The 27,635-nt window shown below is 45.8% G+C and overlaps 1 protein-coding gene across 1 annotated transcript; it reads right to left on the bottom strand.

Moving 5' to 3' along the window:
* Positions 1-16,132: 16,132 nt before the first annotated feature.
* On the bottom strand, positions 16,133-26,823 carry CTH (cystathionine gamma-lyase; the record flags this gene model as incomplete). Its single annotated transcript, XM_009864611.1, has 10 exons — positions 16,133-16,292; positions 17,300-17,352; positions 19,108-19,229; positions 19,385-19,537; positions 20,560-20,637; positions 20,786-20,843; positions 22,478-22,609; positions 23,199-23,308; positions 26,139-26,234; positions 26,742-26,823. Coding segments are annotated over 10 exons (1,044 nt in total), but the record flags the coding sequence as incomplete, so codon positions are not given.
* Positions 26,824-27,635: the final 812 nt, after the last annotated feature.

A 27,635-nucleotide genomic window follows, 5' to 3' on the forward strand; every position in this document is an offset into this window, starting at 1 on the left:
CACCTGGGACCAATCCCACCTGAAGCCTCGAATAGCAACAATTCCTTTTTTTTTTTTTTTGGTGGCTTTTCTACTACTATCTTTACCTGATGCAAATTCTTTTTTTTCATGTTCTCTTCATGAAAACCCAGAAGAGAATCAGCTTCCTGACTACAGCACATACACACCCTCTGCTGCCTTTCCCCGCCAGCTGCCTTTCACGCTGCTGACCGACACCTCATCTCCTTTCATTTTCTTCTCACGACAGCCCAGATTAAATTCACGGCTCGTCTCTGAGCTCCTCACCAACCAGAGAGACCACCAGAGCCACCAGCTCATTTCCGCTCCAATCTCTGCACCCATTTCTGTGGCTCTTTCCTCAACAACCTACGACAACCCCACCACACCATTGATAATTAAGACCCAGAACCTCCAGTTTGTTTCTGATTTGTACCTTTCACAGTAAGGATGCTCAGAGCACGAGGCATGAGGTCAGGTTGCTCCAGCTCCAGGTCCCAACCAAATGGTAGAGCTCCCTCTACCTTGCCGCATGTGCTGCAAAATACTGTGAGAAGATGTCAAAATCTGCAGGAAACCTCCTGACAAGCTTTGGGAGCCAGATACAGAGAAGCCGTGGAAGTTCTGGATTTAGGTAAATATTTGCGCTACATGGTTAAACACAACCACTTTATCCTTCCTGCAATAAAAAGCACGTTTCAAATAAACAGAGTTTCAAATGGATGTTTTGATTTCGCATGCCTTGCACCTTCTTTTGTTCATTGGAAAAACATTCTGGCCCCAAGTGCTATGGGCGAGACCTCCCAGCCCTGGTTGTTATCTCTGGAAAACACATCACGTTCCTCCAACTCCTTTGATTCTGAGTTACCTTTTGGTTTAAACCATAAAAACAACCGTTTGTGGAAAAGATGACTTGGACTATGGCTGCTCGTTCCCACGGCAGGGGTCCTCCGCAGCATCTCTCGGCTGGGGCGCAGACCCTCCTCCGGAGCACCCCGCCAGCTGGACATCCTCGGAGATGATTGAATTATAGAGACTAAATTAGTTACTTGAGGAAATAGACTTTTTTTTTTTTTCATTAAGGAGACATTTAGAAATTTCTGAGAGTCTATTTATTTTCGGTAAGCAGCTGCAAAATTCATCCTGCAAACAAACGCTTTAATGAATGCAATGAGTTGATTTCAACTCCAAAGAAGCTATTACAACAGCCCTTATTTTCTTATCAGGACGTTTAAGCAGCTCTTATTAAAAGATTAACAGATATCAAGAATTGTAGGGTTTCTAAAACACACTGTTTAGAACATTTCTGTTAAAAGTTGTTTCTGTCTAAATAATTGTCTAAAAACTACATTATTGGTATTATACATCTGTGTTCAAATTTTGAGCCCCAGGTCTGAGTAACCCCAGGGGGGATCCCCCACAACCATGGAAATCCCACCCTGGTTTGTAGAATGTGTTTTCATTCCCCCAAAACACGAAGATCAAAAATCACTTCAATATTCCCTGATTTGCTAATATTTGTCATCTCCTGCAGCCCAGACCAAACCCACGAGAGCTACCAAGAACAAATAACTACCGTTTCCATAGATTAGGAGATGAATCATTTATGTTATTTTTAGGAGGTCATTAAGGGCTGGCAGCAAAATTTGCAGGCTGACTTGTGGGGCTTTTGATTGGTGTTAGCATAACCTTCTAAAGAAAACATAAACTGGGATTTAGAACAAAGGAAATGGAAGGAGTGGGAATAATATCTCCAAGTTTTAAAATGACAGTGAGAGATTAAAATAAACAGACTTCATGTGAGTCTCCGACTCACTCAGCCCTCTCATTTAAACACAATGTGGCTCAGCAAATGCAAGTGAGAGGTTTTTCCATGAGAGCTGCTAGTATTAGGATTCCTCCCCACCACACAAATACCGACCTGCCCTGGCTGGGATGCTGCAGCTGCTGGGAAAAGCTAGGTCCTCTCAGAGTGAAGAGAACTGTCAGCCTCATCCTGCCTGGTCAAGGAGCAGGGAAAGGTTCTTTTCCTTTCAGAGGGACATCGGGGCACCTCAGAGGAGCTGCGGGAGCTGTGTTTGCAGCCAGCGGGCTCTGCAGCGCACGGGGCTGAAGAGCCTTTCACCCATCAGCGAAGCAAAGCTCCCTGAAATTACAGAGTCATAAAGGTTGGAAGAGACCTCCAAGATCATCTGAATGTCTCTTTGATAAAGAAATAATAAGCAACATGTTAAATATGCACCTTTTAACAGATTATTCTCTTTTACCATGCTGTAGGCTGCATGAGGAGTGATTTTCTCAGCAGGAAAATATTGTCTGAAAACTAAACAGAGAAATACCAAAGTGTAACCGGCATGCCCAGGGTTCTTCATGGCAGCTACCGAACTGACAGCTGTACCCCCTCCCTGGGCAGCCCGGTTACTGCCAGAGCAAGCCCGAATCTGGATTTGCACATTCCTTCCCAAATGCGGAGGGACTCATTGCAAACAGCATCTTGAAGATGGCTTGGGCAGGGTGCTAGCCAGCAGCTTTCCTACATTTCACCATAAACCGAGATCTGAAGCACCAACAGCACATTTGTCCCACTGGTGCCGGTCACCTGCAGAGGCTGCAGATCAATGTATGGGGGCATCACTCCAATGGAACGACCATCCTACGGAGCCGTACGGATAAAGCAGCCAAGGATGCTGGCAAAGCTGTTGCCCTGCCCCTCCTTAGAGATTTAATACTGTGTTGTTTGAGATGTTACCATTGTTGTTGTCCTGAGCCATCCTCAGGCAGGGCAGCCCATCCATCAATAGTTTAAACTGCCTGTTCATGCACACCCAGGATGAGCAGAACACGGGCAAGGAGAGAAGCCACTGCTTGGGTTGGGGTAACCCCTGCAGCGAGCAGAGCAGGGAGCTGGGGTTGTCCCCACCAACAGAATCACAGAATCGCCCAGACTGGAAAAGACCTTTAAGACCATCGAGTCCAACCATTGACCAAACACTGAAGATTCCTTGACTAAAGCAGCTCCCTGAACGCTGGGTCTGCCCAACTCTGAAATCCCTCCAGGGACGGGGACTCCACCCCTGCCCTGGGCACTCGTTCCAGTGCCTGAGAACCCTTCCAGTAAAGAAATTCTTCCTAATATCCAACCTAAACCTCCCTTGCTGCAACTTGAGGCCATTTCCTCTTGTCCTATTGAGTTGAGGATACTTGGTTGAAGAGACTGACCCCACCTCGCTACCCCCTCCTGCCAGGGAGCTGCAGAGAGCGATGAGGTCTCCCCTCAGCCTCCTCTGCTCCAGCTGAACAGCCCCAAGGCCCTCAGCTGCTTCTCACCAGACTTTTCTCCAGACCCTTTCCCAGCTTCTGGACCTGCTCCAGCCCCTTGATGTCCTTCTCGGTGTGAGGGGCCCAAACCTGAGCACAGGACCCTAGATGGGGCCTCACCAGTGCCAAGTCCAGGGGGACAATCCCTGCCCTGCTCCTGCTGGCCACATGCCTCCCAACTTCCGAGCAGCTCCAAAATACAGCTGAAAAAGGACTCTCGCTTCCACACTGGGCTCGGCTGCTCACAGGAGCCCTGGAAGGACTAAATCTGGCTCCAGCTTCATCAGCTCCCTCAGCAGTCATCCAATTAAAGGGCTCTGGTTCAAGCCTCAAAGGCAGAAAGGATGCTCTGCTGTGGCAGCTCGGCGAGAGCACACGACGTGCGAGGAGGCTGCCAGAGATGGGGTTGGATGAGATGAGATTCACATCCTTTCTGAAGGAGAGAATTCAGTGCCTGAAAGGACCGGCCTTCAAGAAGGTGGTAACAAGTGACATGCCTGAATACTTGAGGGCAGAGGCAAGCTGCTGCCTAGTTATCTGCTCCACGGCTTCCTAATAGAAAGCCCGTTCTCCTTTATTAATAGCATCAAAAAACCTCATTTCTCAGTGGGTAATGAAATAGTACCTGGCCACTTACAGTAACACAGATAATGGATGAAATTGGCTCTTGTCCTCCCCGGCGCGTCCCCTCAGATCTCATTATCAGGTTCCCAGCACAGGCACATCCATACTTGGATGAGCAACGCTCTGCAGAAAATAACGGAGCAGATGGCACCGGTCCTGAGAGCCGGAGTTGGACAAACCTCCTCCCCAGGTGGGACGGGAGCGAGGGACAGGGACGAGGCGAGCGCAGACGGTGCCGTGCCTGTCGTTCGTGCCGCAGGCATCTGCAGATGGGGGCACGTACGACAGGCACGGCACCAGCTGTCTGCGCTAACAATCCTGCGATGGTTTTGTTTGGATTTTTTCTTTGAAGAATGGATTTAATATGGAGTAAATTGAATTGAATCTCTGCTGTAAATGGAGGCATTTGTTTCTTTGAGTCTCAGGGGAAGTTTTCATTAATTATACTGAGCCCAGAGGTTGAGTTGGCAAGAAATACGTTTCCAAGGGGAAAAAAGAAGGGGGGAAAAAAAAAAAAGCAAGGCAAAGATAAACTTCAGTATGGTTTTCATATAGAAAAAAAATAACGTATTTCAGCATTAGGGGTTATCAGTGAATTTTGCCATCTGAAATGTATCTCTGAACATTCCAGGCATGGTGCTTAAGCTGCCGGCAGAGAGCAGAGGTGGGACTCAGCTCAGTGGGGACCTGCTGTTGCTGCAGTGCCCAACATGGACCAGGCTCAATTCTCTCCTGCTTGTGGTCCTCCCAACCCCCCAAAGCTCCCCCAGCATACCCCAAGTGCAGAATTCTTCCTCCTCCCAGGTGACCTACCCACAGCCTGGACCTTTCCCAGTGAGGGCTGTCCAGATTTCTCTGTACTCCCAAACAATGCAGACGTTGAACTGTGTCCCACCAAGCACTTCGTGGTCCTCTGTCTGCTGGTTTCCTGCATCAAGGACTGGAGGTGTGAGAGCAGGAGTCCAGTGGCACCAGTTTATTGGGAAACACTAGGGCTCCTGCCAGAAACGTGCCTGAAGGTCCTGGAGAAGAGCTTCAGGGCAAGCTGCTCTGAAGTTCTGGACGAAGGCAGGGATGCTGCTCATCCAGCAGAGATTCACAGAGAGCACATCAGCTAAAGCTGCAGGGAATTATTTTCAGTGTTGAAGCCCTCATGTAAGATCTGGTGTTAGGAAACAAAGCTATTTCAAACTAAGCCTGTGGAAAAAGCAAGAGCATCAATGAAAATGGACATATGAAGGAGGACACCAGTTCTCCACGTTCAGACTTTTCTGGAAGGAAGGCAGGTAGGAAAGGAGAAAAGGAGGAATTCACTTTGCTTACTGAATTTTCCTTTGCTTTTAAAGAAATAATTAATTTCTTTTAGGAAGGCGGTCTTCCTCATGGGGAAACCAGTATTTCCAGACTGTGGCAGCAAAGATGTGAGATGCCAGACTAGAAGAGGTGCCAGGCAGAAAGAAAGCCCTGAACCATCACCTCCTGGTGCTCCAAGTGTTTGCTGTAAAAGGAGCTCCACAAATGAGAATAGAAGATTAGTAACAGCGCAAGGCACTCGTGTCACAGAGCTCACGAACTTCATTTTTTCCTGGGAGGTTGCAATATCAGCCACGTGGCTGTGCTGGAGGTCTGCAAAGAGATGTAGGCAGAGGGCTGGGACTGGGGACCTGGGTCAGTAAGACCTCGCTGTCCCGTTGTTTTTTCGTGAAAGAGGTGAGTGTGAAAGGGTGTTATCGCGAAACCAAACCTCCCGTGGAGCTCAGGCTGCCAGTCAGAACATGGCCCTGTGGGAAATCATGGCCCTGTGGGAAATAAAAAATGAGGCCAAGGAGACCATGTCTCATCCAAAAAAGCAAAAAAAGACAAAATGAGTTAAATATTTCGAATCTGGGGGAAAATTTTCTAGGATCAGGGATACTGGATTGCTTTGGCTTTTACTTATATTATTCACTATTTTTGCTTCCTTTCATGATCGTTCTCTTTTCTATTTTGCCTACAAGTGGAAGCACCTTAACATCTTTCTGAGACGCTTCTCTCTTCACATAAGTATTTGTTTCGATATCAAAAACGGTGGTGTTTCTAAATTTTAAATCTGAAGTTCCCATTTCCTCATCTTAACATACTAGCTAACAACTAGTTGTGAACTTGCTGCTGGGATGAAATCACTTCCGAAAAGCAGACATACCAATTCTGACATGAAGCCTGGGAACAGAAAAAGTTACTTGCGGCTGGAACTGATCTGGTTCTGCTCTTCTCAATGTGTCCAAGCTAAAGAATTCCTTTTACATTCATTTGTCTTCATGAAAGCCTCAAAGAAGAGAAGAGATAAATGATGAAAATAATCTAAACATACAGATTTTCTTCATTCCTAGAGCCTTTGTGACACGCTCTCTTGGGAAATACTCCCTACTGAAATGGAATTTTGCTTCACGGCTCTCACACTGCCTTTAAAAAGCCTTTAAAAGCCAGCAATGACCCTGTGAATAGTTGTGCCACCGCAAGAACACAACAGGCAGCTTGGAAATCCAGTGTGTAGAATTGCCTATAAAATCGAGTTTGTCCATATCAGTAAATTACCTAATCTTCTCGTTATATGAGATTCATGGCTGGGCTGTGGCTGCGGGTCAAGGTGGACCCCAAGGATCTTCCCCAGCTCACCTGCCCAAAGATGAACTCAGGACAAAATTGCTAGCACAATCCTCTCGGCTATAGGGAGAGGCCTCCAGAGGATTTTGCAAATATGAATAAAGTGATCATGGACAGTTACTTGAAGAAGTTAAGAAAAATGTATGTCTGAGAAACCAGATGGGATTTGGGCTTGAATGTGGCAGACAGTCTGAACTTCGAATTATTGTACATTAAGTAAATATAACTGCCACTAAGAACTGCAGCACATTGCAGTAAAATGCAGTTTAGGCTTGGATTTACAGACCAGCCTTGGAAACGTAGGTACCCAATTTGCCAGCGAATGAAGAATCTTAATTTTCTTATACTCTACTCAAAATTGCGTGATATGGGCACTCAAAGTTGCGTGATATGGGCACTCAAAGTTGCGTGATATGGTCTAGGGGTGAACTTGCAAGTAGGGTTAATGGTTGGACTCGATGATCCCAAAGGTCTTTTCCAACCTGCATGATTCTGTGATTCTGTGAAATCACAGATTTTAAGTAAGTCCAACAAATACAACTACATACCTTAGAAATATGAACACAGCATTGCCTAGGGACGGAGAAGAAAAAACAAGCCCCATTTGCAGCCCTCTCCACATTAGTAGACCTTCAAGTTCTCCCACCTGTTGCACACAACCAAAAAAAGCTGCTCAGACTTAGTTTACTCATTCCAGATAACCCTGGTATTTGGTGCACATACAGGTGAAATTCTAGCCATGCACCCCAGTTTCTTCATTAATTCTAGACACTAATACAGACTTTTTAGGCTTTTTAAGAGCAGCTCACTCAGCATTCCACATGCAAGAAAAATACCTGAAATTTCTATTGACCGACTAATTAAAAGAGCGAGAGGAAGCAACTGCAGAATCCTCCGTGATTTCTAAAAGATATCAATGTCTACACTCATTAACTCATATTCATTTTGCCTGCGCATCAATCAACAAACACATTTTCCTTGTTCATAGATCAAATACTCTCAATTAATAAGCGTTGCTAACTGGATTTTTTCTTCCTGTAAATGGCAGGTTGCACTGCCTTTAACCCTTCGCGACTCCAGCTTCGGGGTGATGGGCTGGGATTTGTTTCTCATGCAGGACCAGGTGAGGGCTCAGTGCTGCAGGGTCCTTGCGAGCTGGGGGTCCCTGCGCTCGAGCCTCATTAAAATTCTTCTGCATTTTGAAAAAAAAAGACGTTTTCTTGTCTCCATTTCCGCAACCTGAGTCAGAAACATGAGACTTCCTCCCGAGGTGAGAGGGGGAAAGCTCCCGGCTCTGGCGGGAGAACCACAGTTCTACAGCCTTTTGGTTTAATAAAGCAGGAATATAATAGGTGAAAAATGTGGTATGCAACAGAGGAAAAGTAAATTTTCATGGGTGCTTACAGAGCTAGAAACAGCAGCCAAAAGCAGAGGAGTCTTGGGGGACCGGCAGGGCAAGGGCCACAGCTCTGTCTCCGTTTTGCACCATCTGCCTTTTCAGCAAGACACGAGAGAATCAATATTTTCCTAATGGAAGATGATAAAAGGGAGGAATAAAAATTGCATTGGTAAGTCAGGTGCTGCACACAATAGTGGATAAAAAAATTATGAAGCACTTACCAAGCTCAAACTCATTTTAGTGTTTCACAAAGTCAGGCCTGTAATGGTTAGGAAGCTGTACCAATACCTAAGTGCATTTGCTTTCCTGGAGGTAATGCCCTTGAGTCCACTAAATCTGTAAATACGCAGGATATTGAGCTGCCATTTCCCAGCTCACGCTCTGACACAGGCCCAAAGCAGCAGAACAAGAAATATCTTCACATTTCTGTGTCTGTGGTCAGTGGTGACAGCAAGGGCCAGCCTGCAAATCTGCAAAGCGGGCCAGCGTTTCCACTGAAATGGAAAGTATGCATGGGATCGCTTGACATTTCCTATATATACAGGTGTATAGAATTATGGCAAACAGATTTCTATTACAGCAACTTTCCTGTAAAAGTAAAAGCTGGAAGTTTCTAAGAACTATGCTGACTAATGTGGTGCAGCTCTTGGCTGTGCAACAGCTGGAAGACAAAAAAAGCTCTTCATCAAATGCTTGTGACTACAGCTGATAAACGCCAAAAAATGTTCAAGTTCGGGGAATCCCAGGCTGGGAGACAGAGTGGGGGGTGCCGACTCCTGCCCTTGCTGCCATTTGCAAGGCTGGGGCTGGGAGCCAGGCACGGGGATGGGGAGAGCAAGGTCCCAAGGATGCCACTGCTCCCCTGGGTACGGGAAGAGCAGCACCTTGCTCCACCACAATGGTAAAAATGTCAAAAAACAGTCAGATGAGGATGACGGCTCTGGCACGCAGCTGAAAATGAGATTCCGGTCCCGAGTTTCACAGCACGAGTTGCAGAGGCGGTGACTGATTCCAGCTCCAACTCTTCCAGCCGAGCCCAGGGAGGAGCGATCGAGTCGTGCTGGAGGAAAGGACGTGGCTGTGGCAAAACCGAAGCCATCCCCATGATCAAGGACTTGATTCTGGTTTGCGTTTGGCACCCCCTCACCACGTGGACTCACAGGGCAAGGACCAGAGCTGCAAAACCGGGCTGGATTTTGGACAGGAGCTGCCCCACCTCATCGCTCCCACTTTGCTCTTAACATCGTTAAGCCAGGCTGCTGGTTCTCGGAATGGACACGGTTTAATTAGTCTCATTACTCAGTTTTAGCACTATACAATTATTTTCCAGGGAACAAATGGGGTCTTTATTCAATACAACCGTGATCTGGGCCTCGACATAAGAAAGGAAACGCCCCTTGAAGTGTAACGCGATCTGAATTCACGTCTGCACAATCTAATCGAGGGACGAAACGCAGCCTTTTGACTTCAGAAAGAATGGGAAATACGTGAGTCAGTCTGCAAAGGAGGGCAGATGGGATGGCTCCAAGGAAGTCATAGAAAGAAGGGATAATTAGAGGAGGCCTCAAGAAAACTGTCTCCTGCTCAGATGTAGAATCACTTGGTTGCATTCTCCCACCCCTCACTTCAAGCCCTCCCCATAAGGAGACCACTTTCTGGCTGGTCCGAGGTGCTTAGAGCCAGCTTCAGGCCGATGCTGTGTCTCTTAAGAAAATCACTGAACAATTAACTGTGAATTCAGCTGCTGGAAGTTTCATCTGTCCTTTTCCCAAATAAATGGTGTAAAGGAAATTCACGCCTGCAGAAGGGAGCAGCTGAAGCACTGGGAAGCACACAAGCCGCTCTTCTCACGGTAGATATTCTTTCCATAGAAACCAGACACGTGTGTCTCTTCGCAAGCAGCTGAAGACCAACCGTTCCCACTGCAGGACCTGCAGCTCATGGCACAAGGTAGTGGCTGTACACTTACAGGAAAAACAAATGTACCTGAGATACTTTCTGTGGACGGGCTTTCATGAGCTGCTGACCTGGCTGTAACCAGCAACCCACATTTTGAAGGAACAAGAAAAGAAACAAACCCCAAAATGCTGCATGCACCACCTGGCAACCTTCTTGATGTGGCCACAGGCTGCACAGTGTCCTGCCTGGCCTGGCGAGAGGATGGTGGCTCTGGCAGGGCCACCTGACCCAGCACAAAAGCAGATCTGTCCAAGCCTCAAATTGCAGCTCTCCATGGGTTCATCCTCATGAGTTGCCGATACAAAGACAGCAGATGTGGTTAACAGAGCGCCCACATTTGTGTGCTGGACCTGGGAAATCCTCAGCGGTAACTGGTCTCCATGGCTCTGCTGGAGCAAGTCCAGGTAAGGGCCATAAAGACGCTCAGGGGTTGGAGCAGCTCCCCTACAAGGAAAGGCTGAGAGCTGGGGCTGCTCAGCCTGAAGAGAAGGCTCCTGAAGGGGAGACCTTGGAGCAGCCTCCCCGTGCCTGAAGGGGCTGCAGGGACGCTGGGGAGGGACTCCTGACCAGGGGGTGCAGGGGCAGGACAAGGGGTAACAGTTTCACACTGAAAGAGGGAGATTCAGACTAGGTATTAGGAAGAAATTCTTCTCTGTGAGGGTGGTGAGACCCTGGCCCAGGTTGCCCAGAGAAGCTGTGGATGTCCCCTCCCTGGCAGTGCCCAAGGCCAGGTTGGACAGGGCTTGGAGCAACCTGCTTTGGTGGGAAGGGTCCCTGCCCAGGGCAGGGGGTTGAAATGAGATGGTCTTGAAGCCCCTTCCAACTCAAACCACTTCAGGGCTCTTTGGTCGTAAAGCTGTTTTACTCAGCTACACTTAAAACTTGACATGATTGCAAGAAGACCAACACCTCTTAGCTAGGGAAGACTGGAAGGGAGCAACTTGGCCCCAGTCAGCCCAAGCGAGCCACATCAAGGCCACAGATCGCACAGAACAGTGTTTCCCAGCCCATCACCACAGCTGACTCCTGCCCTGGGACTCATTTCTGTCAATTCCTTGTCCCCTACACAGTCTTGATCCATCGCAGCCTCCCAGGACTTGGCACTCCCCGCTCCGCCCGGCCATGAGCCCAGCACAGACTTCCCTTCAGCACGGCAGCTCCCGCATCCGACATCTCCCCAAAATCTCATTGTGACGTTTCTGATCTAATTTGGGAACACTGATCAAGGATATTCAGATGAATGGAGAATAATGGGGAAATTACTTCTGGTTCCCAGTCTCCCAGGAAGGAGGGATTGGTGCAAAGTGCTCACCTCTGATGGCATCACCCCGTGCAAGCAGGGAGAAGGGGGTTTCCAGCCCAGCACTTTCACCCAAGGGTGCCCATGGTCCCTGGGACATCCCATGTCCCCCTTAATTTCCGACAAGCACAGGCACATCTTCAGTTTATGCTTTCTACAGCTGCCCGCTTTCATCACTCATTACATCTGTATTAGTGAAGACACTACAAAAAATATCTGGACTGGGAATATAGAAATTAAATCTGATAGTCAATCCAAAAGAATAAATGCTGTAACCACAAACATCACGATTTAAAAGAGAGACTAAGGGAAGACAGTTTTCACTAGAGGGAAGGGAGTAACTAGCTCACACTGTACACCCACAGAATCGCCCAGGTTGGATAAGATTTCTAAGACCTTTTAATCCAACCACAGACCCAACACTGATGAGTCCTCGACTAAAGCAGCTCCCTGAGCGCTGGGTCTGCCCGACTCTGAAATCCCTCCAGGGACAGGGACTCCAGCCCTGCCCTGGGCACCCGTTCCAGTGCCTGAGAACTCCTCCAGTAAAGAAATTCTTTCTAATGCCCAAACTAAACCTCCCTTGGCGCAACGTGAGGCCATTTCCCCTTGTCCTATCACTTGTTACTTGGTTGAACAGACCGACCCCACCTCACTACACCCTCCTGGCAGGGAGTTACAGAGAGCAACCATGACACCTTTGAGTCTTTTCATTACCAGTCGATGACCTTCTGGAAAATAACAAAAACTCCCAATTTTCACACCACCTACCAGCCTACATCCCCTATAGCATCTCAGTCATTCTGCACATGCTTTCACAGCATACTCATCTGCAAACAAGCAAACAAGGTGTTTGTTGGGTATGTACACCTCCAGACCAGTTTTCCCAGGATTTAATCACTCTAGACAACCCAGACTACTCAGCCTGTGTGTCAATACACATAATTATTCCCTGCTCAGAAGGCAGGGAGCCTTGGCAGGCTGACAGGATTGACTTTGTGCTCTGTAGCACACACCGAAACGCAGTACTGACCCAGCATGGAGAACACAGCCCTAATTTGAATTACAAGAAACCCAGAAACCTGCACCTATTTAAAGCTCTACCTGAGCTCAGACGCTCAGTGCTGGCTCCCCTCTTGTTGGGGACAGATCATCGGACAACGACGCTACCACGGCCATGCACGAGGGCTGGCACGGGTGAGCTGGAGTGGCTCAAGGCTTTTAAAGCTGTGCTCCTGATTATACAGAGAAGAACTTACTTGCTGGGGTCTTTCCACAAGAATTAATGCTGATAAACATAAGCAGAGTCAAAATTCAGACCAGACAGCGTGGTAACAATATTTATCCTGCAGAAGTTAATAAAAAGCTAACCCACGATGATTCCCTGAGCTTATAGATCAGGGTAACTGAGAATGAGACAGGATAACCACCTGGAGGGCTGGATTGAATGCACTCACCTCCAACCCTGCCCTGGCTGTGCAGAAGCCCGAGGGCTCGACTCTCCGACAGCAAAGCAGACGACAGTTACCCCAGCTGGGTACTGCAGGTGTTCCACACCACAGTCCAAGGCAGCTTTTCATCAGCTGGCCAGGGAATGTCACCCGACTCACATCTTGCGTCAGCCGTCGTTCTGAGAAACAACATCATTTTCCCCATAGGAAAATTTAAACCCAAGCCAGGGTCATCTCATCACCTGATTTTGCATGCAAGCAGCATATGCAGATGTCAAATACAAGTGATACACCAAGGAGATTCAAAGCGTGTTTTAATTCAAATTATTCCAATTCCAAATATAAACCAAATTGTTACCAAAATTTACATTACATGATATCTAGTGAAAGATTTCCCTGCTCACTGCACAGGGGTTGGACTAGATGACCTTTAAAAGCCCCTTCCAGCCCAACACCTTCTATGATTCTTTTTTTTCTTAAGCAGAAGAATCCTGTTAAAAGTTACCATTCTTTACCAGCTATTGGATTTCACTTCATTCTCAACACTCCGTAAAATATCAACAGGAGAAAAAGCACTTAACTGCATTTCCAACCTAATTAAAAAGAAAATTTTAAAAAAATCTAAGGTAAATCAACACTCTTTTAGTTGGACTGTTGGATTAGAAGAGACAAGAAAAACTAACTGTGCATCCTGAGGGGCTGTAAGAGAAACCCAACGCTTTTGACCTAACCTCTTGCGACACTCGCACAGCAAATGAGAAACACCGATCTCCACCAGAGCAATATTCCTGAGCGCGTGTCGCAGCTGCTCTCGACCACCACTCCCCGACTCGAGAAATCCCAAAGCCGAAGAAGCACGAAACAACAGAAATGGACCACAAGGAGACCGCAGGCTGTGGGCCACGGCGTCCAGCCAAGTGGCAGCAGAACGGAGGTAACTTCACAAAGCGAGAACCCCACAGGATTCCAGTGTTGGATTGAAGGGGGTGAAATTCTCAGAGGCAAATTAAAAGAAAATCATTAGCAATTCAAACTTCAGTGCCATCTTCTTCAGCCGTTTCAACGTTCAGTTTCAAGCTTTGGTTTTATAAATCAAGCCTTCTGCTCTGCAAACTGCAAAGAGAATGGAAAACAAGAGGTAATTATGCCATGCACCTATATCACCCACACACTACTTTTTTATTTTCAAAAATAAAATACACTTTAGCATTAGATTGTCTTCATGCTCTGTGCTGGCAGATAGAAACCCATGCAGTTACCGTTGCCAATATTCCCTGTCAACACACAAACAAGCAGAGAGACAAGAAAAGAGAAGGACAAAAAAAGATTTCCTGTCTGCAGTTCAAACCACCGCACGTCTGCTGCAGGACTCAAATTTGTATTTTACCCACCAATATCACCAGGACCTCTCACACAGGCAAAACTATTTCAAGTCCCTTTTTTTCAAAACCTCTTTTGGGGGGATGCAGGTGCCTGCAGGGCTGCAGAGGAGAACAAGGTAGCGCTGAACCGAGTTCTGCCTTGGCCACTGACCCAGAGTTGACTCGAGGCCACCAAAGCCCACAAAATCTGTCCTCGGTGCTGTGAAACGACCGAATCTGCAGGATTCCCACTCAAAGAAAACAGGCAGGCAAACAGGCGAGAGTTACGGTGCTCCCACGGAGCAGAAGTCCAACTTGGGAGACGGGAAGAAGGAAACTCATGCTTTTTTAGTGGGGTTATTTATTATGCAGATACTCGTCAAATCCCCCCTTCCACGCACGCCTTGCTGCAGCCCTTGGCTCCTCTCCTTCTCTCTGCCCCCCCTTGCCCCTTTAGCCCCCCGGCGTGGCACAGAGCATGCTGCCCTGAGGAAACATTTTCACTGCCCGGTAGGAACGTGCCCAATACCTCCGTTGGCCTGCGTGGGAGGAACGTGTGATCAAGTGGATACAAACAGACTAGGACCACATTACAAGATTTTGTAAATCAAAGGTTTGGACTTTCCAGGAAGTGAAGTTCTTTATCAGGACACTTGGGAACAGAACCTGAAGTTGTAAAGACAGAATAACACATTTTATGGATGGGACTGTGTGACAGCAGTTGGCAGTTCCCGAGAACAAAAACTAAGCAACCAGAACCAAAGATCTAACACGCGTCCTTGAGCGAGGGAAATCCCGAGAACCTCTGACAGCATTTGTAAGGGCTGGCTGCTGCTTTGCTCCAGCGCTTCACGCTCTGCTCACTACCCACGAGGATCAGGAGAAAATTCTCCTTTCTTCTCCCTGATGCACAGTTACGCTTATGAAGGCCGGAAAGATTTTAGGCTTCCACTGAAGCTCTGGAGAACAAAGTCAGAGGTCGAGGCAGAGCACCTGGGTAGGCTTAAGGCATCTGGTTCACATGCTTTGCTCACACATTCAGATCTAAAGCTGAGATTTCACATCAAGAGGAATTCTCCTGCATACCCAAAGGTCAGGGACCTCCTTCCAGGGAAAAAAAGAAACGATCTTTCAGACCACGTGTTATCTGCTTCCTAGGATCACCTGGGAAACCTAATAAGTCATCTGCAACTGCAGAAACCAAAGCCGCCGGCAATGCCCTCAATAAGTCGCGGCGTGATAACTACAGAGCACGGCACGACACGGCGTGATCTGCACTGAGATACCGGTACAGCAAACCGCGAGTCTGCAGCTGCCAGCGGGGATCAGAAGGATGTACTCGTTCAAAGGACAGAGCCCATACTTTGTATTTTTCTGCTGTGGATAATCCTTTCCAGCAGACGAAAAAACCCTCAAAGTTATTAAACTAAAAGCTGGCAAAAAAACCACGTTATTCCTTCAGGGACAGCACGAGCAGATCCCAAGTACGGCACAAATCTGTGTAGGAGCAAAAGACAACACGGATTTAACAGCCTCTCCCCTGCACATATACTCAAATACAAACCCATCTACACCTCACGTGTTTCAGGCGACCGGCCTAGAGAACTAAAGTCACTATATGGCATCACAGTAATTACCAGGTGTAAGCAATTTTAATCTGCTTGCTGAAATGCAGGACCTTGGGTAGAGAAGTAGTGCTTATAAGACAAATAGTGTTGCCTTACTACTTACTTACTTACTACTTACTGTTACTGACTACTTACTGTTGCTTATAAATGAAATAGTGTTGCCTTATTGTGGAAAAAGCTCTTTTCTTGAAGCTGTTAATACATTTCAACTCTCTAAAACCACAATATGAAAAACCCGAAGCGCGCTCTAAGAGCTTGGCTGCCAGGAGGAGAGCTCCCTCGATGAGGAATGCAAAACTCACCGTGGAGAAACCTAACGACAAAAGCTTTAAGACCCTACACACACTCTGCTTTTGAGCAGTTTAAAAATTACGTGAGGCAAGAATTACCAGGAGACAGTTTAGGGAGAAAGGCAGAGGACTAGAGGGGGAATTATTTTTAGAGTGACAGCATTAAGGCAGCAGCCCACTCACTGCAGCTTTCAGAGCCTGATCCAGGTCTTCCAGTAAGTCTTCTTCGTCTTCCAAACCAACCGACAGGCGAATTAATGTATCGCTGATTCCAAGAACTTCTCGATCTTCTTTAGGTACTGAAGCATGAGTCATGATGGCCCTGGAGGAAAAAAAAAAAAATAGCATTTTTTTCTAAGAAGTTACACAAACTGCAGAGAAGTCAGTGACTTTATCTCCCACTATTTCCATACAGTATTTCCAAGCTACACAAGACGAATAAGAACTGGTTACTTAATCTGGAACTGAAAAAGGAGAAAGTCCTTTTCCTTCCGGAGAGCTTTTTTTTTTCCCCCCCAAAAAAACCCCAGTATTTAAAAGCTCTGCTTCAAGCGTGTGGAGAAATAGCTACAGTACACAATCTCCAGTATAAAATCTGGGGGTTTTTTTGTTTGTTTGTTTTTAAATTTCTGATTTCTCAAATCACTTGTCGGCCTGTAACCATTACGTTGAAGAGTTTATTCTCTCCAGCTCTGGAGAATATACGTAAGAAGCTCCTTGCCCCACACACTCAGTCACTGACACCCACCAACTCACAATCACCTTTGAACTGCCTGCGCATTTTACACTTTGCTGTTACTCTAAAACGAGTCACTGAAATTACTCAGCGTATCAGCTGAGTCATAACGTTCCGTGTATCTTTTGAAAAAGCAAAAAAAATCCGACAAAAATCCTATTTTTAGCCTCTTCACCTAGACAGACATCCCTAAAACTCCTACAAAAGGTGCCTGCAGCTCGGTGCAGCGTGCCAAATGTGCCCTCTGGTGTAAGCAGCCAGAACAGCAGAACTCTCCTCAACGGCCTGATGAGATCGGCTCAGTTCTACTTAATTCAAACACGTGCTGACTTCTTGGATTTCTTATCACAACAAGAAAATGCAGCTCGGTCTTCCCGTTAAAACACGGAAGCGTGGAAATGTTTTCAGCACCGTGTTCCTACATTCGTGCCTGGAGCAGCCGCTGGGTTTTGTGCTTCACAACACACTATTCCTTGACTTTCAGTGATACTCAACAGAGCTTTGCATACTAGAAAAACTTTAGAGCTCCCATATCAGAAGCTTCTCTGTTACTCTGCAGCTATTTTAGACTTTTAAGATGAAGAATGACTTACGGATGTTCTGCGAGGCTTTCGTATCCACCCAGACTCTCAGCGAGGGCAAAAACCTACAGGGGAAAAATTAAGAGAATTTAAAGTAAGAAGTATAAGGTTAGGAATGCTTAAAGACAGTTAAGGAAAAACAGGAAGAAAACTTTTAACATTCTGAGTTTTTCTATAATAGCTTTTATATAACAAAAGCTATTAGCTGCAATTAGGGGAAAAAAGGGTACATTTATCAGGTGGGAGCTATTAAGACTTAAATCAACCTTGTCCTAAAAAGGCTCTGATACAAAATTGAAAAAAAATAAAATAAAATATGCCCATGAGGAACAAACACCCCTCGGGAGTCGTTCCTACAGCACAACGCATGGGCAGCAGTGGAGGAAGAGCAGGAGGGAGAAGGCAGCAGACGAGGGAGCAGCTCTACCTGGGCTCCACCACTTTTCTTTCTCTTCAGAGGAAGAACAGACTCCGATCTTAAAAATTTCAGCCGAGGTTGAAGCGATTACATCCTATCCTCAGACACCCTGCTCTCAGCATCACTCAGTGCTGCTCACGTTTAACACCCCTGCTTTTCAGGCTGGCAAATGGCAGAGTTGACAGGGAAGAACACTCGGGAATTTCAGATTTTTCCCAGAAGGCTGAACAGATTTTTTCACTCATTGCTCAGTTACTTTAGTATTTCGAAAACCAGACTAAGTTTCTCAGGACTAATGTTTGTGAAACGCTTACTGTTAGGTAAGAGGGGGTGTTTTTAGCACTCTCTGAATTATGGACACGTATTCCTGATGACAAGAAGTGAGGCAGCTGCGCACACACACAGATTCACCATCTGCCTGCTGTGAACACACTCGCTGCCCTGAATGTTTCTCTGCAGCCCTGGTTGCTCATATTCACTTTTTTTTTCCTTAAAAAACAATACAGCTAAATCTATCAAACAAATAATCCTCTTTTCAGCCTGGTTTAAGTAAACGACTTTATTTTCGTAGCAACCTAGTGATAACCTGACTGTTACCAAAGTCAGAGGGCTGAAGTGAGGACACTCCTAAGGGACTACTTCTCATGGAATATATTCCCCGGCACTTTTTGTCAAAGCTGGTAGATCTCCTGTTCTCTCTCTTGTAAAACAGTACTTTGTGGAAAAATCATACTTTTGGTAAATTCGTTTTCAGTTGATGACATTAGCCAGAAAGTAAGTCAGACAGAGAGGAGGAGGAAGTTCCAATTTACCTTTGTTGTTTATTACTGATTTGTCTTTCCAAGAAGAAAACAGCCAAAACACAAGAGCAGGATGCAAATTAATCATAGATCAAGACTAGTAAACACATTAAATTAATACAAGCGGAATTAAGATATTGCAAAGACCGAAGCAAAAGCTGATGGGTTAGGTAAAATAAGCAAACAGCTCTTCTCCAAGCTGAGGGACTCCCTCATGATTCATGTCATTTCTCAACGTTTTCCTCCTTTGAAATACTACAACAGTGTTACATCAGCCACAGCTTCTCTGCTTTCACAGACTACAGGCATTTTTGCGAAAGGCCTGGCACGCAGACCCTTTATTAGCAGCAATGCCTGGGCTAACCTGGATATACTACACCCTACTGTGTAAACAAAACCTTCAAATGAGCTCAGGCATCTTCCTCCCTCCTCTCATTAGCCTCTCATTTACAAATAATCTATTATTTGGAGATGACTACGCCCAAAATGAGCTTTGAAATGACAGAGAAAGACTCTCCCTGCCCCAAGAAAAAAATCTTCCTTCCATTATCACTCTTAAGACAATCTCAAGTCCCTCGAAGGCCGTGTTTGACGTGATTTACCTTTAAATTCTTCAGAAAGGACACAGCATGTTTGAGATTTCCTTTAATGTAGAAGGTTACCATTCCAGGACAGCCAGTGCACTGTTGCTTGACCAGCTCGTGCTGCGGGTGCGAAGGCAAGCCTGAAATTTGGAGAAATGGCTCTAATTACCGTCACTTTGAAAGCGTAAAAGCAGCTCACCGTCGGCGCATCACCCGGGCACCAAACACGAAGGGTGCACAGAGGACGTGTGGTGTGACAGGGCTCAAACTCTGCTCCAAGGTCCTGCCAACCCACCTGGGTAAATGACTTTCTCCACCCGGGAATCCGACTCAAGGAATCGAGCGACAGCCAACGCATTGTGGAAGTGTTGTTTCATCCGGACCTGCAGAGTCTTCAAACCACGATTGCACAGGTAACAGTCGAAGGGGGATGGAACAGCTCCAAGAGCTACAGAAATCAAAATCAAATTCCATGGAAAACAAAGCGTTGTTGGTTTGTTGGGATTTTTTTTAGTAAAACTAAATACAGTCCTAATTCCCAAAATTTCTAAAGATAGAACAAGTGGCAAGACATTTGATGCAGTCTGTCTTCCTCATCTCACACACTTGGGAAGCTAATTAATGAGCTGAATTAACAAGCAGAAGAATAAAGGATTGCATTTATTAAACTCAATATACCTTCCCTCTTTCTGCTGTAGACAGAGGGCAGACAGAACTCTGTATGGAAATTTAGTCATTACAGTTAAGGGGCAGCAAAATTGTTAAAATCAACCTATGCAGGAAAATTGTGCATTTGGCATTATCCTCTGATGTGTGAATGAGTTCAGAAAAACTCCTGGTGTACTTGACACGAGTTAGATGAAAGCAAACAGAGGCATAATTTAAATGTTTGCATGCCTCTTTGTATGTGATGTCAAGTGAATACAGGAAATAATGGCCACAGTCTGAACAATCACAGACTCACAGACTCACAGACTCACAGACTCACAGACTCACAGACTCACAGACTCACAGACTCACAGACTCACAGACTCACAGACTCACAGACTCACAGACTCACAGACTCACCGAAGCTGTGATTCTTAACTACTCTTAATTATTCTTAACTATAACCCAAAGCAAGACTCTGCCCCGGTGAAGAAATGCTGAACAACCCACATCACTCTCAGCACTTTTGTGAAGCAATTTGAAAGTGGAGACCAGTGTCAGTAACTTTTTCTGAGAGAGAAGCCACTGAGGGGAACCAAAAGCCATCATGCTGGCCTAAGGCCACCCCACATCCCAGTGAAAGGCAGGGAGGAGAATTCAGGTTTCCTACACCTGTGTTACTGCTTCCTCTCCAGTCATCTAAACGCCTGAACGACATCCCTAGAGAGATTTTGTACTCGTGCACATCCAACGTGCTTCCCACTATGAGCTGGTACATTTGAGATTATTCATTTCAAGGTATGCCCCATGTTGACTACTCACAGTTTTGCAAGAACTTGAGCCTTTCATAGAGATCAGCACAGTTTACTGAAACAAGTCCCATTACGACATCACTATGCCCTAAAAAAAAAACCGCAAGAGGACAAGAACAGAATCAGCCACTCCATCTGCTCCAAGGTTCTGCCACAAGTCCCTGTTTTCTCAACTGCCCACAGCCAGGGTGGCTTTTAAATAGCCAGACAGAGTTGTGACGACCTCACGCACTCACCGTTCATGTACTTGGTTGCAGAATACATACAAATGTCAGCCCCCAGCGATAAAGGACGCTGAAATGAAATGAAAACAACCTGTGAGATTAAACCCCATGTGCACTCGGGTTCATTTCAAGCTCTCCAGAAAGACTGCGACGCAACACGAAAATAACAACGGGCAGAGAAACTGAAGAAATGCACAAAAACTTGACGCAAAACACCTTACACACAAGAAGGTGAGAAAAAAGACAGACAGATTATGTGACAAAAACAACAGTAGAGGCAAGCCCTCTGAATCTGAGACAAGCACAATGAAAAGAACCCATGATAAAATGGGATTTAAAAGCACCACCAAAATGTGATTTAATTCCCACCAGCTGCAGGGAGAGGAGTGACTGAATACACCTAACATATAGCCAGTTCATATTTGTGGAAAAAATGCTTAGTCGAGGCAGGGATAAGTAATGGCATCTACCCTGAAGTATACTTCCTGAGAAACTGAAGTCCTCAACACAGTCTGCAAAGCAGAAAAATTCCTTTTTCCTGCTATCAGTATTGGCACGGGAAGAACAACTGAAAACCTGAAGAAAGCGCAAAGGGTTTTGGTTGCCGGGTCTCTCTTCCCTAACCTTCCCAGAAGCCTTTTCAAGGTGAGGTAAACCGTGACCTTGATGGGCAAGAAGTAATGAGCAATCTTCTTTTTTATTTATTTTAATCAGTCACTTTGAAAAGGACTTTGAACATAAGGCAAACATATTAAAAAGACCGAAGAGCATCCATATGTTAAAAGGTAACAAAGCAAGCAGCTTGAAAATAAAAGACCTTTGGTACATAAAAGACAAACTCAAATGTTGCTTTAGCTAAGCACTAACACCTTCTGTGAAGCTCTCTGAATTGATCAAGCTGTGAGCACCCTTCACAAGAACAGACACCTTGCCTTTTGCACTCATAAAAAAAATATTTTAATTTACACCTAATACGCAAGGGATTGGCTTGGTCTTCTGGGAAATACACATAAATGTTTCTAGCCCATGGTAAGATGAACAAGGCTTTGGATTTGATTATTACGGAGCATGTTCAGACCTTCCGAAATTGTCTTCCCTTCCCATGTTCTAGTTATAAAAGCTGAAAAGTTATGCCAGTTGGTCAAGGTCAAAATTTCAAACGTCTAAACCACATGTTCACCGAAATATTGAAGAAGAAGGTAATTTGAATGTCTCTGAGAAAGATTTAACAAAGTTTTCTTGTTTTAACGTTCTCTCCCACTACCTTTTTAGAATATCCCATGGTTCAGAGCAGATCATAAACAGCTTATACAAACGAATTGGTACAAAAAGGCCAAATTAGAAAACAGAACGCTTTTAACAGGCCTGGTAGGATTTCCAGCAGTGAGAACTAAATAGTATGATTTCTGAATGACAGAGAAGCTGCTCTCCCTACAGCTTACCTGACTGTCCGGATTCAGTGTGTTTACTTGACCGCTGAGCTGTACTGGTTGTGCTGGTAACCCACTGGTACATGGCCAGCCATAAAAGACTTTGCATCCCACCTTTCCTAACGTAGCAGCAGCAGGACACGGGTTGGATTTAGAAACAGAACAGGTAATTGTACAACGATCAAGCCTCGAGCCCCTTGGTGGTGCTTCCATTTAAAAAATGTCTCCTCGAATACACTGAAACAAGGGGATGACTGCAAACACGAGCGCTTACCTGGAAGTACGCCGACATGAAAGTGTTGTCTACCACCAGAAGAACATCTTTGTGCTTATGCACGATGTCCGCGCAGGCCCGAATGTCAATGACCTTCAGCGTGGGGTTTGTGGGTGTCTCAATCCAAACGAGCTGCAGTAAGTCAACGACACAAACCATCAGGGCAGGGCTTTTACGTGCCAGCATGTGGGTAAGTCACAAGGGCAACTCGGTGAGAGTCAGCGTCCTCGCAGAAGAAAGGGAACGTTTCTTGGCAGAGGGAACATTCTCCACAGAAACAACTGATATGTGGGGAGAACATCAAAGCTCTTGGAAACACAAGTGCATTGAAGAAAGTCTGACACAGCCAGAGAAAGGCTTTATACTCCAAAGTCCATAAACCTTCTCCAGTTCAACCATCTTCCACCAGAGCTGGGGATTATCTGCTCCAGTGCCAAGGAGCGCCTTCTCCTCCTCCCACCTTTGTGTTCCCTCTGCTGTTTCTCACCTTTTCCCTCCTCCTCTCTCTCATTCTGGTGTTTTCTGCTCTTCTTAAAATGTTTTCAGTGAGGCCCCACCAAGCAGCTCACAGGAGAGATGTGCTGGAGCCAGCCCCAACCTGCCCCTGCAGAGGCCACCCCTGCAGCCCCCTCCACTTGACACTTACACCCAACACCAGAGCAAGAATAAAACTACTTATTGACATTAAGCAAGTAAATTCAGCAATTTCCCTCTCCCCTACCTTGGTCTCTGGTGTAATTGCAGCTTCCAGGCATTCTGGTTTTGTGCAGTCCACAAAAATGACGTTCAAGCCAATTTTCATGGCTACTTTCCTGAAGTATCGGTTCGTGCCTAAACAAACAAACAAAAAAAAACAAACCAAAGGAAAAAAAAATCAGAGCCACAAAATGAAACAACTTCCTTAACTTTCCTCCTCTGACCTCCAGCCCTCTGTACGCATCCAAGGAAAGTCAGGAGGGCACCGTTTCATGCTGCACACCATAAATTGCACATTAGTATTTTTTTATTTTCTAAAAAGTTTAAAGATTGCTGTAGCTATAAACGCCATGGAGAAGCAGTAATAGGAATATGGGATCAGAGTGATTTATTAAGTACTTTCAATTGATAGCTGTTTGGGGTCTTTTTAACCAGAAAATTACAGACCCCTTTTTGTCTGACTGCTTCAGAATTTTCCTCCAGCCCTTTGTCACACACGAGCTAGCAGTTCCAGTTTTTATACTCTCTTTCCCCCACTCCACTTTTAGTAACTTCTCCACCACATATTTTCAAACTCTTTTTTTATATTTAATAAGCTTAACTGAGAACCAGGGAGAAGAAGAATCAAGGGGAAGACTCTAGCTAGTATGTTTCTTATTCCATTGCATAAACCTGTAGCAAGGCACATCAAGTGATTATTTCCATCCTTTCTGCTTTTGAAGCCTTTCATCAGAAAGATTAAAAGAAATCAGAAACAACCAGTTTATCACTAGATGTGCAACACAGTCACTCTCTGGCAACAGAGTCTGGATTAAAAATTAATTCATTAGGCCTTTCTGCCAAGGTTATTCAACATTACTCACTTACATGGAACACCAGTTTGCCATCGAGCCACAAAGTCAGAGTGAGCACAGGGTATGAGTCAGGGCACCAAATGCCACGCCTGAATGGTTTTATTTTTTCTAAGGAAACACTTCTATTTCTACAGTAAGCAATACCTTACATTCTCTCCTGTGCTGCAAGATATTTGTTCAAGCATGAGACACTTTCTCACAGGCTGTCAACTCGACAAACCACAGGAAAGTTGCTTTACTTAGATACTTTTAATAAGTATAAAATCCTAAACAGAAATGAGGGGTTACACTGGAAGTACCCCTTTGAGGAAGCTACAGCAACGGCTCAGAATTCAGAAATGTCAACTACCTACATCTCCTCCTCATGCCTCCCAAAACTCCGTAGCTCTTAAACACATTCCAGGCAGCATGCTTTCCAGCACTGCCCGAGAGCTTCTTGGTTTCCTTCACTGTTTTTTCCGACAAGCTCAAATACTTCTGACTCATCTGAGTCAGTACGGCTTTCCCATCCAAGCAGGCTCTTTATCAAAAAAGAAACCACACTGCAAGCTTCCTGCAGCTAGCAGTACCCTCGGGGGAGCAGGGCCACGTGCCAGCAGCTGCTGACTCAAAGGTTGCTGAAGGAAGAAAGGCTGCACAGGAGGAATCCCCGCATGCAAAGAGGAGTCGGAGCAGGGGACAAGCAAGGAGGTGGTTGATAAAGGACCTGGCTGCAGCACACACAAACACGAGCAGGCAAGATGAGTGGGAATAGCTGGAGGAGCTCAGCCTAGAAGAAGGGCAAGTGGGGACTTTGAAACCCCTAAATATTTAAGGGAAGAGGTTGAACACACACTGGCCATGACGGGCAGCAGCAGATCTGCACATGTGCCATGTCATGGGGTGTGACCTCGACTGACCAGGACTGGCTGTGAGGAAGCTGGTTTCTTCAGAACAGAAGTATGGGGGGGAAAAAAAAAAAGTCAGGGAAGAAAGAGTGAAATTTATTTCTGCAGAAACCACCAGAGGCTGAGGCTTTAATGTGCAGGTGAACTGCTTTTGCTTGAAAAATACACCTGTGGGCCTTTCTGAAGTGAGGAACTGAAATAATACATTTTGGCCAAACAACTTGGATTTAGCAGGTTCTGAGGTGGAAGGGCTGTGAATTAAAGAAGCAGATTATCTGTGGGGATTCCCACTGTCTCAGCTTGGCTCCAGCTGTACTCTGGAGAAGAGTTATCTGGTGTGACAGAACTAAGACATTAAAAGCAAAAGTGTGTATTTAGATTTGTACACAAGCACAGAGAACCCACTGGCAAACAGTAGTCACTCTTAACCACGGGAAAGGTCATTACTCTAACTAAAAGGTTTCCCAGCTACTGCTTGGGAAAATGGCACCTGTTGCTGGCCCCTCTAACCTTCCTTCGACGAGAAAGCAGATTTGATCTCTTTGTGCCAAGGCCCTGAAGCAAACAGAGGGAGAATACAAGCTCTGCTGATCAGTGAAACCCAGGAGCTGGGCACTGGGGACACTGATTGTCACAGGACATCACACCAGATTTTTGGGTGATGTCAGACTTCCAAAGAACTTTGGCAGAACTGGACGCATTCTGTAACTGGGGAGTTTCTTGGAAGAATGAATCACAAAAAAAAATATCAATGCAAGATGAAAATCTCAAAGTGGGTCGCAGCATCGCTGAAGACATGGGCATAACAAATGCAAGTCGTGCTTTCAGGCAGGATGACAGAAAAGCTGCCCGAAACAGTCCAGGCCAAATGCTGGTTGTTACAGGGCCAACCCAGCAGAAGAAGAGAAGAAATACCAGAAGCTGGAAAGCTCTGCCATGCTGAACTGCAGAGGGATCTGGTCTGCAAACAGATTTGCACAAGGCTAGGGTGTTGCTGTTTTCCCCTCATTCAAGCACATAACAGTAGTTAGCTACAATTTTTTAAACCTCTGTGCTTGAATTTCTAACAACAAAATCAGGAGCATTCCGTGTTTTCATGAGGTGAAAAAGCTTTAAAGAAAAGGAAGGCCTACGTGGGAAATTCAGAAGTTCATGAGAATCAAAGATAGGTACATTTAATCATTTGCACAATGAAGATCAAAACCACAGTTGTGCTTTACATACCTCCATAGACATCATCCATGCAGATGATCGTATCCCCAGCCTTTAACAAGTGAGTAATATTCAAAGTAGCAGCTAAGCCAGAAGCATATGCTAAACCTAAAACAGAAAAGAGTAAGTGGCAGACAGACTGCATTTTAACATGCTACGACCTCGTCAAACTTGCCTTGGCCTTCCTCACTTCGCTGTTCAAAGGAACCTGTTCTGTCACTCTCACCTATGCTATCTCCACTCGTCAAGTGGATTCAGCAGAAGCTGGAACCTGATTTTACAGGGAGCAGAACCCCAGTCACACAGCCTGCTCACAGCTGCTCCCCACCGCATGCAGCACAAGTTCAGATCTGCTCAGGCATCAAATGCAGCCAGAGGAAGCAACTACAGAAAGCTCCACAACAGAGCTTGACTATCCGGAACAATAAGTTTTGGACTCTTGTCCTCCAGGAAGCAGCTCCTGCCCGTAACAAGAAGGCAGAGGCTGTGAAAGCCTCGCTGTGACACAACTGCTGCTGACAGCTCAGTGTCCTCGCTCCCCGAGTTATGCCTACGCTAGACAGTCAGGAGACACGCATGCTGGCGTCTTGCTTGAGGACCCTATTAATTGCTTACAGTATTTAGCTCCATCTAGCACTGCCACCGCCTTCTCCAGGCAATTCCGGGTCGGGTTTCCACTCCGGCTGTAGTCATAACCCTATTGAGAAAGCAAGAAACAAAGATAACTTCAGAGAGAACACCGTGAAAGTTTTGTACAGCAATAGCCCCAAGTTCCTCAAAAAGCCCTCGCTCTCAGCGCTGAGGTTACGCATCCATCTCCACCAAGAACAGCCGGCTGGTTTTCTGCTACGTCAAGCTGCTGCACACAATGACTGACTGGGCATCCCCAACCTGAAAATGGATTCTAGGGCTGCACTGGGGGAAACATCTTACTGCTGGCCATGTTCTCCCACTTTTTCCTAGATATTCCATCTCTGGTCACTGTTGGAGAAGATGCCTTGGGCTGACATAGTCCACTTGTTCTTACATTATCAGGAAGAATGTGTCCCACCTCCATGATGCTCTGCTTGAAAGATGTTACAAGGCACCGGCCAGCGCCAACCTGTATCCATCAAAAGTTCTCAAACGTTTCCCTGGCACACAATCAGATCAACACCCACGTTTCAGTGTAACAGCTCTTATGTGGATATTAAGAAAACTTAATGAGTTAAAAACACTCATGCATGCACAGATGCATTTGTTGCAGAGACAACCTGGCTAAGCATCGTGTACTCTCAGGATTTCTGTTTAACGAAAACTTCATCATATTCAGGAATCCAGTAACTGCTCTCACAGAGCTTCTCGCAAGAACGTGGCCACTCTATCATCAGTACGGGAATACAGCAGTGTGTGACTCCTTCTTCTGTGGTTCTCTTCAACACAGCTACCTACTTACAAGCATTCACAATTTTAGTCTGGGTAAACGATTTCGTGTGGCATCAAAGATCACAAGGCAAATTCCTACTGCTC

This window comes from Apaloderma vittatum, unplaced genomic scaffold (assembly GCF_000703405.1).
Source record: "Apaloderma vittatum isolate BGI_N311 unplaced genomic scaffold, ASM70340v1 scaffold21642, whole genome shotgun sequence".
NCBI classification, from domain to species: domain Eukaryota; kingdom Metazoa; phylum Chordata; class Aves; order Trogoniformes; family Trogonidae; genus Apaloderma; species Apaloderma vittatum.